General features: G+C 36.2%; 2 protein-coding genes across 3 annotated transcripts in view; both read left to right on the top strand.

The window, feature by feature from the left end:
• Nucleotides 1-15,720, top strand: part of LOC311077459 (NLR family CARD domain-containing protein 3-like) — a gene marked incomplete at its 3' end in the record, with an annotated part of 351,403 nt that overhangs the window by 120,367 nt on the left and 215,316 nt on the right. The window lies entirely within an intron of this gene.
• The window catches only part of LOC311077439 (NLR family CARD domain-containing protein 3-like), a 76,668-nt gene continuing 63,060 nt past the window's right edge, over nucleotides 2,113-15,720 (top strand). Inside the window, exons 1-5 of one of the 2 annotated variants that reach the window (XM_084105912.1) lie at nucleotides 2,113-2,188; nucleotides 8,834-8,979; nucleotides 9,068-9,181; nucleotides 10,096-11,994; nucleotides 14,768-14,941. In XM_084105912.1, coding sequence (XP_083962038.1) covers nucleotides 8,855-8,979; nucleotides 9,068-9,181; nucleotides 10,096-11,994; nucleotides 14,768-14,941 — 2,312 coding nt within the window. In that variant the 5' untranslated portion in view covers nucleotides 2,113-2,188; nucleotides 8,834-8,854. The remainder of the gene's footprint in view (nucleotides 2,189-8,833; nucleotides 8,980-9,067; nucleotides 9,182-10,095; nucleotides 11,995-14,767; nucleotides 14,942-15,720) is intronic. The other variant, XM_084105911.1, reaches the window with a different exon arrangement.

Raw genomic sequence — 15,720 nt, forward strand, 5'->3', positions numbered from 1 at the left:
CTGTACTGACAGCACTCCAAATTTACAAAAAAATTAGCTCAATGTTAAAATTGACTGGAGTTCTCCTTTAATACATTAATCTAAGTTCTTGTTAAAGAGACTCAAGAAGGAATAATATGGTTGAAATCTATAAAGTTTACTGAATGACAAAACAGAGAGAACAAAAATATTTAAGAGAGATAGAGAGGGAGGCTTATATCCAGGGCTTCCAATGCAATGCACTTGTACATAATGATTATGGATTTGGGATTATTTTCATAGTCGATTAATCTGTTGAATATTTTTTCGATTAATCAAATAGTTGTTTGGTCTATAATATGTCAGAAAAATGTGAATCAGTAGCTACGTTTACATGGACACAATCGGAATGAAATCAATCCGATTGATGAATCCGAACAAGGTGTTTACATGAATGATAAATAAAGTAATCGGGTTGATGTGCGCGTTTATATGTCACAAGTTTCAAATCGGATCTGATGTTTTGACATGCGCACACTGCACGAATATACAGACTTTCCTGCATAAATATTCTCATCTATTAGTTCTTTATTTGTTTTAAACAGCAGACGTAATATTAATTCGTCTCTGGTCATAATTTAGAGCATATTAACCGTTTTGCCGTGCTGCTTATTGATCACGCAGTAAAAATGCCCCTCCCCGCGGCCAAAACCAGTCGTCTGTGGATGAGAATCCAAAACAAGCACTGGTGGGACGTTGTCCTGCTTCACTTCACAGACGCGCGAGTGAAATTAGGGGAATAACGGGAAACTTATTAATATGACACTTTATTCAACATGAAGAACAGCTCGTTCCGCGCGTCAACGTCATTACGCTATTTAACGTCATTGCACATGCGCAGTCCTTTCAGTTTCGGTTTTAAATCCGATCAAGTGTTTACATGTTCTCTCGATCGGATTACAAAAGGGATAAACCACCCCTTTCAATCCGATCGAAATTTCATTCGGATCGAGCTCAATCGGATCGATTAAGGTGTTTACATGAAGGTTTTTTAGTCCGATTGAGCCGTCAATCCGATTATAAGTGTCCATGTAAACGCAGCTAGTGTTTCCCTGTAGAGGGAAAAGTCTTTAATCTGGTGCAGGCTTGATTGCCTCTGAATCTCTTGTACAGTTGAGTACACTTCGGTCAGCCTAGTGGCTGTTTTAAATGTGCTATATAAATACAACTGAACTTGAACTATATAAAAATATTCAAGATTACAACACATTAAAAGCATAAATGCATTAACACTAGATATGAGGTCAAAGCAAACAGGTTTCCAGAAACAGTTTCTATCATTCTATCAAAAATAGTTTCATCATTAAAAGGTAATTTGTCTGTCGCTAGAAGAGGAGACTGGGGCTAAACTTTGGCCCATCCTGCCACACGTTTTCATTACCATGGTTCCCCTTCAGTCGCTCACGTTCGACGTATTCATCACTGACTCTGTTTTTTTTTTTTTTTTATCATTTGGTTTCTCTTTACATTTGTGTAAATTGCACTTGGGTATCACTAAAGTCAATTTATTATCATCAGTTAAATAACATGCAAATAAATTACTTAGTGGAATGAAATTTAATGATATTTACATTTTATGCATGTTTTAAAAAATATTATGTCTAACAATAAAACGTAAAATGTTAATGTAAGGTATAGGTAATAAGGAAACAAAACCAGAACAAGGTTCAAGTTTAGTTTTAGGTTTTTAAAAGCTGTAATAAATGCATTTAAATTAAAGTTTTCAATCTGCTTAAAATACTGTTATCAATTATACAACCAGGCCCTAAAAAGAAAGTTTTTTTTTTTAACGACGGGAAAGATCAGCCCTCATTAGTTATTCTGGTAACAGCTCCTGCTGATGCAGAATGGTAAGTGAAGTTCGAGCTTATTTCTGTATTTCTTACACTTATATATTCCTGTATTCTTCAGCACTATTTCTGACGCGAAGGATAAATTAATTCAGAATGTTTGCTATACAGTCAATAAAAAAAAGTTATACTATACGGTGTAGAAACTCTTCAGTCCGCTTCAGGGTTTTCATGTAACCGGGGGGGTCAGGTGAGCTCAGGAGCAGGTGGAGCAGGTGGAGCAGGTATTACGACTGTCTCCTCCAGGAAACAGATTGCTGAAAACAAGTTAAAACTTCATGGATGAGAAGACGCCATTTCGGAGACTTTGTCAGTTTACGGTCAGTTATTTGCTTCTGGTTTTATGTGTACTATATTATCACAAGTGCGTCTTTAGATCTGTGTCTCTTTAACTCGTTAGTTGAATTGGTTTTGCTTGCAGAGCGGGGTAAAGTTAGTTTTAGGTTGGATATTCATTTTCCCTTGCCATTGCTCCAGGGGCGCAACTGCACGTTTGCTGAGGGGTATGCAAATCAGTGTTGGTGTTTAATATTTAAGATTAGGTTAATGTTTTTGTTGTTTTGACCCATTATTCAAATAAATAAGCTAAAAATTTTAGATAGGCCTACCAGTGACATTTTCGATACCACAGCAAAACTACTATAATCAAAAACTTTACTATACTCAACTATAAAGTTCAAATGTTATAAAAATAAAATAAAAAAAGAACATATAAACTTAATTACAAGCAATGGCCAAAACAAATGAAATAGAACAAAGATGAAACATATTAAATGAAACCGATCAAATAAACACAGCTTTAAGATTTCCAGGTAGGTCTCACAGTATTCACGTACAGATATTGAATAATAAAATGTAAAATAACAGTATTTTATTCCTGGATGATTTTTGGGGTATAAACATAATTTATTCTGATTTGAAATAATATTCTCAGTGTATCAGCTTTTACATACTTAAATCTGCGTATTTGTGATATTTACCACAGGGCGTTATTTACCTTTATAAAGGCCGATTTTTATTTTTACCTTATTAAATGTATGCATCATGTGTCATGTCAAATTCTTACATTTGATCAATAAATTCAGTTAGCCTATAATAATAAAACTGGGCTGTTACCAATCAAATTAAATAATTTAGCCTATACACTGCAAAATTACATCTGCTATAAATAGTCTAATGTTATAAGATTAATGTTTTAAATAAATGTTTGAATATACAAGAAAAAAAATGCAATGATACTTTTAAACATGAAACCGCCAGGTGGCGGCAAGTGGCCGTCTTAATAAGTGAGTCATTCGATTCGTTCAAAACGCTGAATCATAATCATTCAGTAACAAAACACTGCGCTAATTGTTTTCCTTTGGAGATATTTTCATTGGTGAAATATAACTAAATCTGTCAATACTGTGTCTAAAATGTAAGTAACTTAATATTATATAGGCTACTTGTTTAGGATAATAGACATTTATGATAATTAAATAGGCTACTTGTTCGTGATAATATTCAGCAAAACAGCTCCCTTGGTCGTGTTATGTAACTATATCATACGTTATAATTTAAATAAATAAATAAATAAATAGTTTTTCGTATAATCAATTAAAAAACCTCAGTATGTTTCTTCTGTGAGATTATTGTGTGCTGTTGTGCTTATTTGTTTCAATTTATCCATGAAAGTCTCTCACAAAGAGACAGGCAGCATAAGCTTGTTACCAAATACACTATCCATTATCAATCAGTCTTTACACTGAATAAAATCTGAATCATTCTTGCGTTTCGATGCTTCCCTAGTAATTTTTAAGCTGGCCGGGCAAGTACAATTCTCTTTCACTTGCCCCTTAAAAAAGAAAAACAACACTTGTTCCGGACAAGCAAACAAGCAAACAAGCGCAAAGTTGAACCAAAGTTAACCGTTGTTACGATTTCCTGATTGGTCTAGGGGAGGAATGAAACAGTAAAAATGGAAGGTGGTGAAATGAATGTGCAACAGCATGAAGCCACCCCGTCTCCAGACCCACAGTTGTTTCACAATAACCACATAGTGATCTCATTCAAGAAAGTAGTTTTATTTACAAATTAGGAAAAAGAAAAAGAGAGGTATCAAGTTCAGAAGGGGGTATAGCCAAAATAACAAACATAATCAATCTTACTCCTCAAACTACCTAATCTAAAAGAAAACAAAACAAAAGTACAGCAAAATAAGCTAACTCCCTTGCTAGCATAAACAGGAGAAAAAAGTATGATTCAAAATAAATGGCACCCACCTCCCTACTAACCTCACAAAAATAAAGAAATAAATAATTAAGTAACAAACTTCAAATAAACCAAGAGAAAATAATCCATTAAGTCAAACAATGATTAAACCATTAAAGGTAACACTCACTTCTGCCTTTAAAGTCTCAATCAGGGATTGAAATAGAAAGAGACTAAAAAGAGAAAACTACTTCACTAAGTAGTACACACGATATAAGGTAGAGATACACTGTTCACTACTGGCTTCAACAAAGTCTCAGGTCTGGGGTTGAAGAAGGGACCTCATTGCTGCTGCTGCACACAGTCAAGCCACCACCAACACAGCTCTGATGGTGTTTGCAGTTTAAATACTCCCAGCATCCAATGACAGCAGGCCATTGATTATCTGTACCAGGTGGAACCATTTTTCATGTGAAGAGAGACCGGGATAGAGAAAGAGAAAACAGCACAGCTGAACACACACAAACAGAACCTTACGGCTCTGGACGTAACACCGTTGTTAAATGTTGATCAATTTAAAGACTTCAAGTGATAAAAAAAATAAAAATAATAATAATAGATTCTTTATCATTTTACATTTTCCTTTTTCTGCTCTGTGCCCCAGAAAGCTTCCCACATCTAGGCCTATCGCCTTTTTTAGCGGGCAAAGAGGAAGAGAAGATCGGTTCATGTGTGCTTGATCCGCCACTTACACTGAGGCGCTACAGAAATGTATCACGCCGTATTAAAGAGCGGCATCTATTGTTTGAATTTTTTTATAAAATCGACTGAATTTGAAAGTTGAGAATTTTTTTGTATTAAAACTAACAAAGCACAAATATTATTGTGAGTTTTGGATTCATGCACTGATATACGGTACGCCCGAAACAGATCACAGCAATAGTCACATCTGTAACGCATTATTATGGTTGTTCAGAGCAAATTAGTGAGATGAAATGTTTGTCCTAATAAGCATAAACATATTTTAGCTTTGTATATAAAGTTTCAAGTTATTTGTATTTATAATTGTTATATTATATAAACTTAATCTTTAAAACGCTACAGATGTGACAGAGCACTGAAGCGTTGTGACCTCTTAATTATAGCCCTTATAAACTCAACAGGCAGTGCTGTTATGACAAAATGAGTATATTTATTTCTCAGACATGACTCCATCTTTCTTCAAAATGCTTTATGTTAAAATAAAGTTTAAAAAAGTGGTGTATTTGATCCCTCTTTTGAAAGCATGGAATATGGTTGGTGTCAAAATGTAATTTTAGCATTGTTGTTCACCTCATATGTGGTGTAAAAACAAGGCAATTTTCTTAATTTTTTTTTAAAGCACATTAACACAGTATATTGAAGACCTAAACGGACAACTTAAAAAGGATTTAGATCTTTTGGTAAAAAGTTTATGTTTTCATGGTAAGGATGATTTTTGCGTGGAATTGCCCTTGCATAATTTCAAGATTTAGAGCAAAACAGAATGGTCTTTAACTTTGTGAAATTTTTACATAAGACACACCTGCACAAAACAAAACGAGATGGACTGAATGAAAATGCAGATTCACTCTCTGACAGTAGGTGGCGCTTATGGAAAAGAAGCATTTTTTGGGGGGGTAAACGCCACTTTATACGGAGGGAAGAGAAAAAGAAAATGCCATCAAAACTGTTCTGAAGAAAGTCAGTTTCCTTAAGAGACACATTCAAATAAATCCCCACCCCAAATCAATATTAATATTTTTCTTCCTATATTTCGAGCATCACGAACACTGATCTTGCTGTGTCTGGTATTTTCTCTTCAGCATGTCCCATCTCTGGCCTGTGTTAACGTCCTTTTGACAGACTTTGTAATATTCTCACACAAATGACATTTCGGGACGTGATTGCAATGCAGTTTGTGTGCAAGTCCGGAATAGAGATCAGCCAAAATTAAACTTAGAACGGGCCGTTTGCCAATGGTGTGTTTGTAGCATAAACCGTCTGTTTCTGATTTATGGCCGGTTGACCGGTGCATAGACATAATAAATACATAGACGCCCTATTGGCCGCTGGATCGTACGTCAACGGCGCCGCCATACTGCGGAGGGCAACTTTCCCATACCTCTCATAACGAGAATTGAGAAAAATGCCTATTTCGTGTGCTGCTTGGGGCTTTACAAATCGCCACACAATTAAAAACAGGTCTCAGGGAATTTCCTTTCACAAGCAAAACTGAAAATTTGTTCCTGGTTGTATTTCATTTACTATTTTTATTTTCAGAGGAGAAAGGCCGCGAAATTTAAAAATACTACTGTTATTGTGTCACGAAATGTAGTTTTAAGAGTTTTTCAGTCGATAATGTAGTTGTTTAAAGCTCAAATCTGTGGTCTATTTATAAAGAGAGCGCCTTTTTAAAAATGTTATCTGGCGGTTTCGGAGTTGTGAGAGCCAGCGATCACCGGGCGCTCAGCGCTCATGTACCCCGCCGAGAACAGCCTTGCCTCGGCTATAGTGCTTCTGAAGTTCGCCGGCACCGCTGGATCTGATGTCTTTAGTCTAGTGAGAATAATTCGTCTTGTGTATATCTAACAGGCGATCTTTGGTTTCATTAATCTATTATTTGTTCCTTGGCAGATTGTTTTGGCTGAGGGCAAAGTGAAGTTTCATAACTTTATACATTTAGGCTATTTGACTTTAACGGTGTAGCCCGCTGTATGTTTGACTGAATCGTTAACTTTATTTCTTGACTTGTATAGCTTCTTATACCTTTTAAAAACTTAAATTTAACAAAAAGAGACAGGGTTGCGTCATTTTATTTTATATAGCCTATGTAAGAATATTTTAAAATATATACATTTACATTATTTATTATTGTTATTATAATAATATACCACTTGCGATTATCAATCTATTATAGTTATGCTGTTAAATTATTGTACTATTCATAGTAACTATTTAACTTATTTTTTATTGTCTATATTCTGTAATTGATATTTCATATTCTATTGCTATTATTATAGTATTATACATAAACTATATGCTATTATCAATATATTATTATTATTATTATATTAGTACATGATATTATATAATTATACTTTTCATTACTATTTAATTTGCTGTATACTGTTTGTTTATTTTATTGACTAAACTATTTACTATTAGCCTACTCACTTTATTTTATATTACTATTTGCATTGCACTGTAGTTGTACCATGTATTACCATAAAGGATCCAATAGTTATCTTTTTTATTGCTAAAATCGGGTCAATGACAGAATATGCTTTTCCCACAATAAGAAAACTTTATTTAATTTAATGTGAAAATTAAATTATATCTCAGTATGGGGGTGTTCACAATTCTTATCCAAGAATGAAAAACCAAATACATGACAACCCTGAACTTTGGCCATTCCTTATTAAAAATAAATAAATTTTATAAGTCTAACTATCGAGATTTTAAATAACTAGAAATGGAACTTTTTTGTACACCACATATAAACCACTGAAATCGGTTGATAAATATATTTTTTGGGGGTTTTATACAGAAAAACCGCAGCTCACCTGTTTACTTGCATTTGATTACAGCGCAGTCTTGCCCTCCGCAAAATGGCGGACGCGTTGACGTATCGCAGCAACGTTCCAAAGCGGCCAATAGGGCGTCTATGTATTTATTATGTCTATGGACCGGTGTATCTCTAGAAAAAAGGTTGCACCACAACAATTATTTGCACTCACACAAATGCTCCCAAATAAATTTTGAGGTCGCACAGATTCAATTTCGGGAGCATATACAACCAAAAATGGTTGCAATTTCAAGCCTTGCGTTACAGATAAAGACAGGACAGACTCAATGACTGCAGAGTAGAACTGTTTCAGCAGCTCCTGTGGCTGGTTGAACTTCCTCAACTGGTGAAGGAGGTCCAACCTCTGCTGTCTACCAGTCTTTCAAATGATTTCATGACCACAGACGAGGAAAGCAACAGGTCTGTAGTCACTAATAAGTCCAGTGTGTTTTTTGGAGGCCAGGATGATAGGGGAGTGTTTGAAGCAGCAGGGAACATCACACTGCTCCAGTGATCTGTTGAAGACCTGTGTGAAGATTGGGCTCTGAATCACTGATCCAGTTCATCTCAGAGGTTCAGATCAGGGATTATTCTTCTGACAATACATTTTCTGACTCTCCATACTCTACATAATCCAAACTCGGCTTAGACCTTCAGACTGTTCTGATTTAGGGCCCTATCTTACTCCCAGCGCAATGCAGCGCCAAGCGTGACTTTTTGCTAGTTTCAGTCCAACGCAGATATCATTTTCAAATGCATTGAATCTATCTATCTATCTATCTATCTATCTATCTATCTATCTATCTATCTATCTATCTATCTATCTATCTATCTATCTATCTATCTATCTAACTTCAATCACTTTAAACTTCAAACTACTTTAAACTTCTTCAGACTTTTAAAACTCTCTGGTCCAGCTTTCTCAAGCCAACTTAAAGTTTGTCTCGACAAACTTTTTTATCTAGCCAGATCAGGTCTTTGTGCAGTCAGACCAGTTCTTCCACTGTAAACCAGTACTTTATGGACTTCAGAAGAAAAGGATCCTCCACAATCTGATGCAACTACACAGTTGTACTCTAAATCTCTAGAATGCCATTGTATGTGTAGTATGTTATTACTGTACTTTAAAGGAATAGTCTAAATATAATGTTTTATTATTATATTATTTGTTATCTTTTTCCATATGCAGGTCTGATGTCAGTTTCTCATTATGGAGAACAGAGAGAGCTGTGAGAGATCTTCATCTCCAGAATCCGGCATTGAGTCTGTGAAGAGTGACGGATCATTGACTCATCCTCCTAAATTCAGTGATAAAGCAATGACCTCTGACCCCAGGTGAGATATAATCCAGTATTAGAGACAACAGACCAAATTATAATAAAAGATAGAACTAAAGGAAGAATTATATCTGTGTGTTTCTCAGTATCAGGAGACAGAGCGATTCATCTCCAGAATCCGGCATCGAGTCTGTGAAGAGTGACAGATCATTGACTCAGCCTCATAAATTCAGTGATGGAGCAGTGACCTCTGACCCCAGGTGAGGATAAACATGTAGTGGGGGATTTAAAGGAATAGTTCACCTAAAAAATGAAAAATCTCCCATGATTTACTCACCCTAAAGCCATCCTAGGTGTATAGGATTTTCTTCTTTCAGACGAACACAATCAGAGTTATATTTAAAAATGTCCTGGCTCTTCCAAGCTTTATAATGGCAGTGAATGGGGGGTGAGATTTTGAAGTCCAAAAAAGTGCATCCATTCATCATAAAGAGGTCTCTTTTCCACTGTACTCGATGCATATGGCCGTTTGCCGAAACAAATTTTAAATATGGATAGTTTCTTACAAAAATAATGCTTTGCTTCAGAAGGACATCTGGAGTCGTGTGGAGCACTTTTATGATGGATAGATGCATTTTTATGATGGATAGATGCACTTTTATGATGGATAGGTGCACTTTTATGATGGATAGATGCAGTTTTATGGACTTCAAAACAGAAACAGTCATTCACTCCCATTATAAAGCTTGGAAGAGCCAAGATATTTAATATAACTGCGATTGTATTTGTCTGAAAGAAGAAAGCCATAAACGCATAGAATGGCTAGAGGGTGAGTAAATCATGGGGTAATTTTTATTTTTGAGTGAACAATTCCTTTAACTGCTCTATGGGATTCAAAAACACACTGAATGCAGAGATGTTTTTGTTTTTTTTACCTCAAATCTGAGGACAAAAGTTCAGTGATAGAAAATTAACTTTGACTTTACCTTTTGTGTTAACTTTTTGAAAATTTAATGTTAAACTGAAATTAAAACGTATTTTTCTGTATAATTAATGTCTTACGAGATTGAAATCTATATTGATGTACTATATGGTTTACATTTAGATTTTATTTACACATTTAAATCCTTTATTTTACATAATTTTTAAAATCTGTTTGTTGTTGTTGTTTCAGCAGAATATATAGAGACCAATGCATCTCTCGAGAGGCCGCCTCAGGCTTATGTCTGAACAACACAACCGTTACTGCATCCCTGAATAGACATGATCAACCAGTGAATGATGAACTACAGAGAGTCAAACACAGACACAAAACCAGCATGAAGAACAAGTATGAGAGATTATTTGAGGGACTGAAACTCCAAGAGAATGAAACCCTCCTGAACAGGATCTACACACAGCTCTACATCATAGAAGGAGAGAGAGAAGGAGTAAATAAACAACATGAGGTTTTACAGATGGAGAAAACAGCTAGAACTCAACACTCACAAGACACTCCAATCTTCTGCAATGACATCTTTAAAGCCTCTCCTGAACCAGGACGCCAGGAGAAAGAGCAGATCAAGACTGTTCTTACTAAAGGCATCGCTGGAATCGGGAAAACCGCCTCTGTGCAGAAGTTCATTCTGGACTGGGCAGAGGGAAAAGACAATCAGGATGTAGATTTCATGTTCGTTCTTCCATTTCGAGAGCTGAACTTGATCCGAGATCATCAGTACAGTCTTCACAGACTTCTGCTGGACTTTCATCCTGAACTTCAAGATCTGGACTCAAAGATTTATGAGGAGAGTAAAGTTGTGTTCATCTTTGATGGTCTGGATGAGAGCAGAATCACACTGATGTTTTCAGATGCTCAGGAAGTTTCTGATGTGACTGAGACTTCATCAGTGGGTGTGTTGATGTCAAAGCTCATGAAAGGAGATCTGCTTCCCTCGGCCCTCATCTGGATCACCTCCAGACCAGCAGCAGCCAATCAGATCCCCTCCAAATACATCCACCGTCTGACAGAGATTCAGGGATTCAATGACCCTCAGAAGGAGGAATATTTCAGGAAGAGAATCAGTGACGAGCATCAAGCCAGCAGAATCATCTCGCACATCAGAAGAGCAAGAAGCCTCCACATCATGTGCCACATACCCGTCTTCTGCTGGATCTCATCCACTGTGCTTCAGAAGCTCCTGGAAGAAGATCTGAGTGCAGAAATCCCTCAAACTCTGACTGAAATGTACATCCACTTCCTGCTGATTCAGAGCAACATGAGGAATCAGAAGTATGAAGAGAGAGATCCAGAGAAACTCCTGCAGTCCAACAGAGAAGTGATTGTGAAACTTGCTGAATTGGCTTTCCATCAGCTGATGAAGGGCAATGTGATGTTCTATGAGGAGGACCTGATTGAGAGCAGCATAGACGTCTCTGTGTATTCTGGGATTTGCACTGAGATCTTTAAGGAGGAATCTGTGATTCATCAGAGGAAAGTCTACAGCTTCATTCATCTGAGTGTCCAGGAGTTTCTCGCTGCTTTCTATGTGTTTTACTGCTATTTAATGAAGAACAAGGAACCACTGCAGCTTCTGGATGAATTCAGGTCTGATGAAGTCTCTCTGTATGATCTACTAACATCAGCAGTAAATAAAGCCCTCAAGAGTGAGAATGGACATCTGGATCTGTTCCTGCGGTTCCTGCTGGGCGTCTCACTGGAGTCCAATCAGAGACTCTTACAGGATCTACTGACACTCACAGAGAACAGCTCAGAGAACATCAGGAGAACCACACAGTACATTAAAGAGAAGATCAAAGATAAGCAGAATATGAATCATCTCTCAGCTGATCAATCCATTAATCTGTTCCTCTGTCTGCTGGAAGTCAAAGATCAGACTCTGTCCAGAGAGATTCAGGAGTTTGTGAAATCAGGCAAACACTCAGAGGAACTCTCTTCTGCTCACTGCTCGACAATCTCCTACATGCTTCAGATCTCAGAGGAGGTGCTGGATGAACTGGACCTCATGAAATACAACACATCAGCTGAGGGTAGAAGAAGACTGATACCAGCTGTGGTCATCTGCAGAAAGGCTCTGTGAGTGTTTAATCATTAATAGCTAAAGAATCCTTTTTAATAATGCATCTTACATCTTTACAGGGGTCATGACATGGAGTTTTAAAATTATTTCACTTATAGAGGTTCACTTATACTAGGGGAGCCAAACTCAGTTCCCTAGAGCACAGGTTTTCAAACCCTGGGTGATTTAAGGAAAATTTACATTTAAAATAAAATAATAATTTATTTTCATAAAATCATAGTCTATAGGGCTGTATAAAAGGAATAAATATACTAAATACATTTGACTTAAATAATCAACAGATTAACAAAAGAAAAGAAAAAGTTTTATTTTCTGACAGTATTCTGCTGAGTTTGGTTTATTTTTGTGAAGCGCTCCACAAACAAATTGACGGAAAGGAAACCGAGACGACAGAAAACACATCCTGTTTGTTTTATTTATTTTACAAAGCCACAGTGTTCTGGTTTATTATGAGTGCACACAAATAAAATTAAATACTTAGCAGTTTCAAATAGAGATGCGCCGATCCGATACTCAGTATCGGTATCCAAATCCGATATTGTGCGTGTACTATTCTGTGTTATTGTTAAGCCTCACAAAAGCTACAAAAACATTATAAAGAAACGTTAACTTTTCGTGCACTATATTATAAGTGTTTTAAAGCCACTCCATAGTTTAATATGACATAGAAATGAATATTGAAGTCGTTAAATTCAAGTAAGTGCTTCCCTCTGCTGCGGCTGTCAGTCATTCTCCATTCAGCAACTCAAACAGCGCGTCACGTTCGGTTACGGCAGTCAACATGATGAAACTCTCTCCAAGATGATTCAATGTTACTATTGTTATACTTGATCTGTAGATAAAGGTCTATGGTTTCGCATAAAATGACTATCTTTCTGGAGTTTATTGCTGTTCATGTAACTTTCTCTCGGGTGTCTTTTAGATCATCACACTGAGTAGAGAGCGCTATACTTGTTCTTCACAGGCAGAGTAACTGATATTTTTAGACTGTTCCTAGGAAAAGGCTCAATAAACTATTACATTGATATAATACCGGAACTACGCATCAATATCTCTTCCCTTTTTTCTTTGAGGTTTTCAACGCGAAGCGCTGTGACCCAATTTTGTTTCAAGCGCATCATTCTGCGCACGGGATACGCATAAGCGCTTTGTGCCGCTCTGTATTGGAGCCTTTCATATTGTAATACTTTTGGGCAATGAAAGACTATTATTAGCCTTTCTTGTTCTGTCCTATATATAATATGTTGCTGCCTCATTAAACAACTGTGCTATATATTTAAAAGAAATGTCTTTTCATTTTATAGTATATATTAGAAATTAATTGTTTTTCATGAATGTATTTTACAACAATATAAAGAGCAGTGAGTAACATTTTAACAGATTTAATGCTACACTTTTTCAGTTTTTTTGTTCTCCATCTCCACTAAATAATGTTTTTTTCGCTAAATATTTAGAGTTTATACAATTATTGTAACTTTTGCTGTTGAATTTAACAAATCTAAATATAATGGGTCAATATGGGTTGCGTCAATTTAAAAAGAAAAAGAAAAAAAAAATTTCTCTAAAAGTGTGAAAACCATTGCCCTAGATGGTCACAGTTTAGCTTCAATCCTAATTAAACAAACCTGATACAGCTAATCAGGAGCTGAGTTTGGCACCCCCGATTTGTACTGTTAAGAATCCATAAATCTGAATAAAGATTTTCCAACCTCATTCTGACCCTCTTTCTGAAATTATCCGTTTTCAAGGGGTGGCTCTCAGTAAACACCAGTGTTATAATTTGCTAATGTCACTGCATAGGAAAAAGTATCAATGCCCCCTTGTATTTTTGAAAACACCCATATAAAACGGTAATTTATAGACAAAAAATTACTGCTTACGTTTTTTTATCAAAATACTTTCGCTTTGAGATCAAGCTGCTGTCAGATCCAATACAGTTGCTGCTTTATCTTTGCCCAAATTTCTTTGCAAACCCTCTCTTACACTGTGCCTCATTTACAATACAATCTGCAGTCAAATGCTCCAAACAAACACATAATCCTCTGATGTGATCCGGGATGCCATTAAAAATAAACCATCCACTTGTTTTTCCTGCTGGAGCCTTTCTGGAGTCTGTACAGAGACTCAAACGAGCGGTTTAAACAGGACGCGTGTCAGTCACGTCAGTCACAAAGTGACTGACGGCAGTGGGCGGGGCCTATAGTGTAATGATTTAAAACTATTTGTTGAAGCGAATGTATTTGCTCATGTGACGTCACAAAACCCACAATATTCTAACAAGCCATTTTTGGAGCTTGGTTGAATAATTTTTTTTGTTTGTTTTGTTCTGAGGACCATTTAAGCTGTGAATCTTGCTGGATGTTTCAGTGGTACAAATATCTCTTATATGTCAAAAGTATTTAGTAATTTGAATACTAAATTAAATGTTACATTAAATGTCCCCAATTAAGCAAGCCAAAAGCCAATGGCAACAAAGATGAAAAAAGGCCACATTGGCAAGGAACCAAAACTCCATCAGGGCAGAATGGAGAAAAAAACCTTGGGAGAAACCAGGCTCAGTCGGGGGGCCAGTTCTCCTCTGGCCAGCGCACGAACAGTGTATGATTATGATTCAGGCAGCATTATAGGTCAGAAGTCAGATGGAACTGGATATTATTCTGATTGTTCCAATCTAATCTGAGATAAGATTATCTATGAGAGATAATTTACAGTCTTCCGTTCATAATGTCGATGTGTGTTTGTAGATGGTCTGACTGTGTGTGTCTGTAGGTTGTCTCTCTATATGGTGACAGAGGAAGGCTGTGGTCATGTGTCTTCAGCTCTGAGTTCAAACCCCTCACACCTGAGAGAGCTGGACCTGACGAACAATGACCTGCGGGATTCAGGAGTGAAGATTATTTCTGAAGGCCTGAAGAGGCCAAACTGTAAGCTGCAGATTCTGAGGTATTTAAGAATATATAAGAGATTTACCACACCAACACAGAAAAGATACAACGGGACAGGTGCTAGCTGTTGGAGATTATGTGGGAAAAGGAAATCTAACCATTATCATATTTCTGGGGAGTGTCAGAAATTTACTCAGTTTTGGCAAGGGATTGAAGGAAATTTGAAAGCTGCTTTTGAGGTGATGATTCCTTGTAATTGTGAATGTTTATATCTGGCTAATATTTCTTTTGATGGGTGGAATACCATCGTTAAGAAACTGATTCTTCTGGCAGGCAGTAAAAAAGTAATTACAAAGAAATGGCTAAAACCAGAGCCACTTACAGTTGATGATTGGATTGACATATTACACTACATATGTGTGATGGAAAAGATTTAATTTTCCTTAAGAACCCAGATAGAATACATTTGTTCAATATGGATTATTTTTTTTTGATTATATAAAACCAATTCGCACTGACTTTTTTTGAAGCATAAATGGTCTGTAAGGTAATGTTTTTTTAAAAATAATTATAAGTAATAGCTCGCCTTGTTCTTGTGTAAAGCACAAAACATCTGTATAAGCTTGAGTATTTAATTTCCATGACCACTGGCAGACATGATGGGTTATAATGCTGTCTCTGTATTGATGTTGTTGGAGCCGTATTTAGAATTTTGTGCAATACCAGAAATATGAACTTGTAGAGATTAAATTTGATTTATTTATTATGTATTACAAAACATTATGATTTAAATGTACAAGGGAATTTTATGTTTAATGTTTAATACTTGGTCTAACC

The sequence above is a fragment of the Abramis brama genome (assembly GCF_963993115.1).
Source record: "Abramis brama genome assembly, chromosome: 2".
Taxonomy (NCBI): Eukaryota; Metazoa; Chordata; class Actinopteri; order Cypriniformes; family Leuciscidae; genus Abramis; species Abramis brama.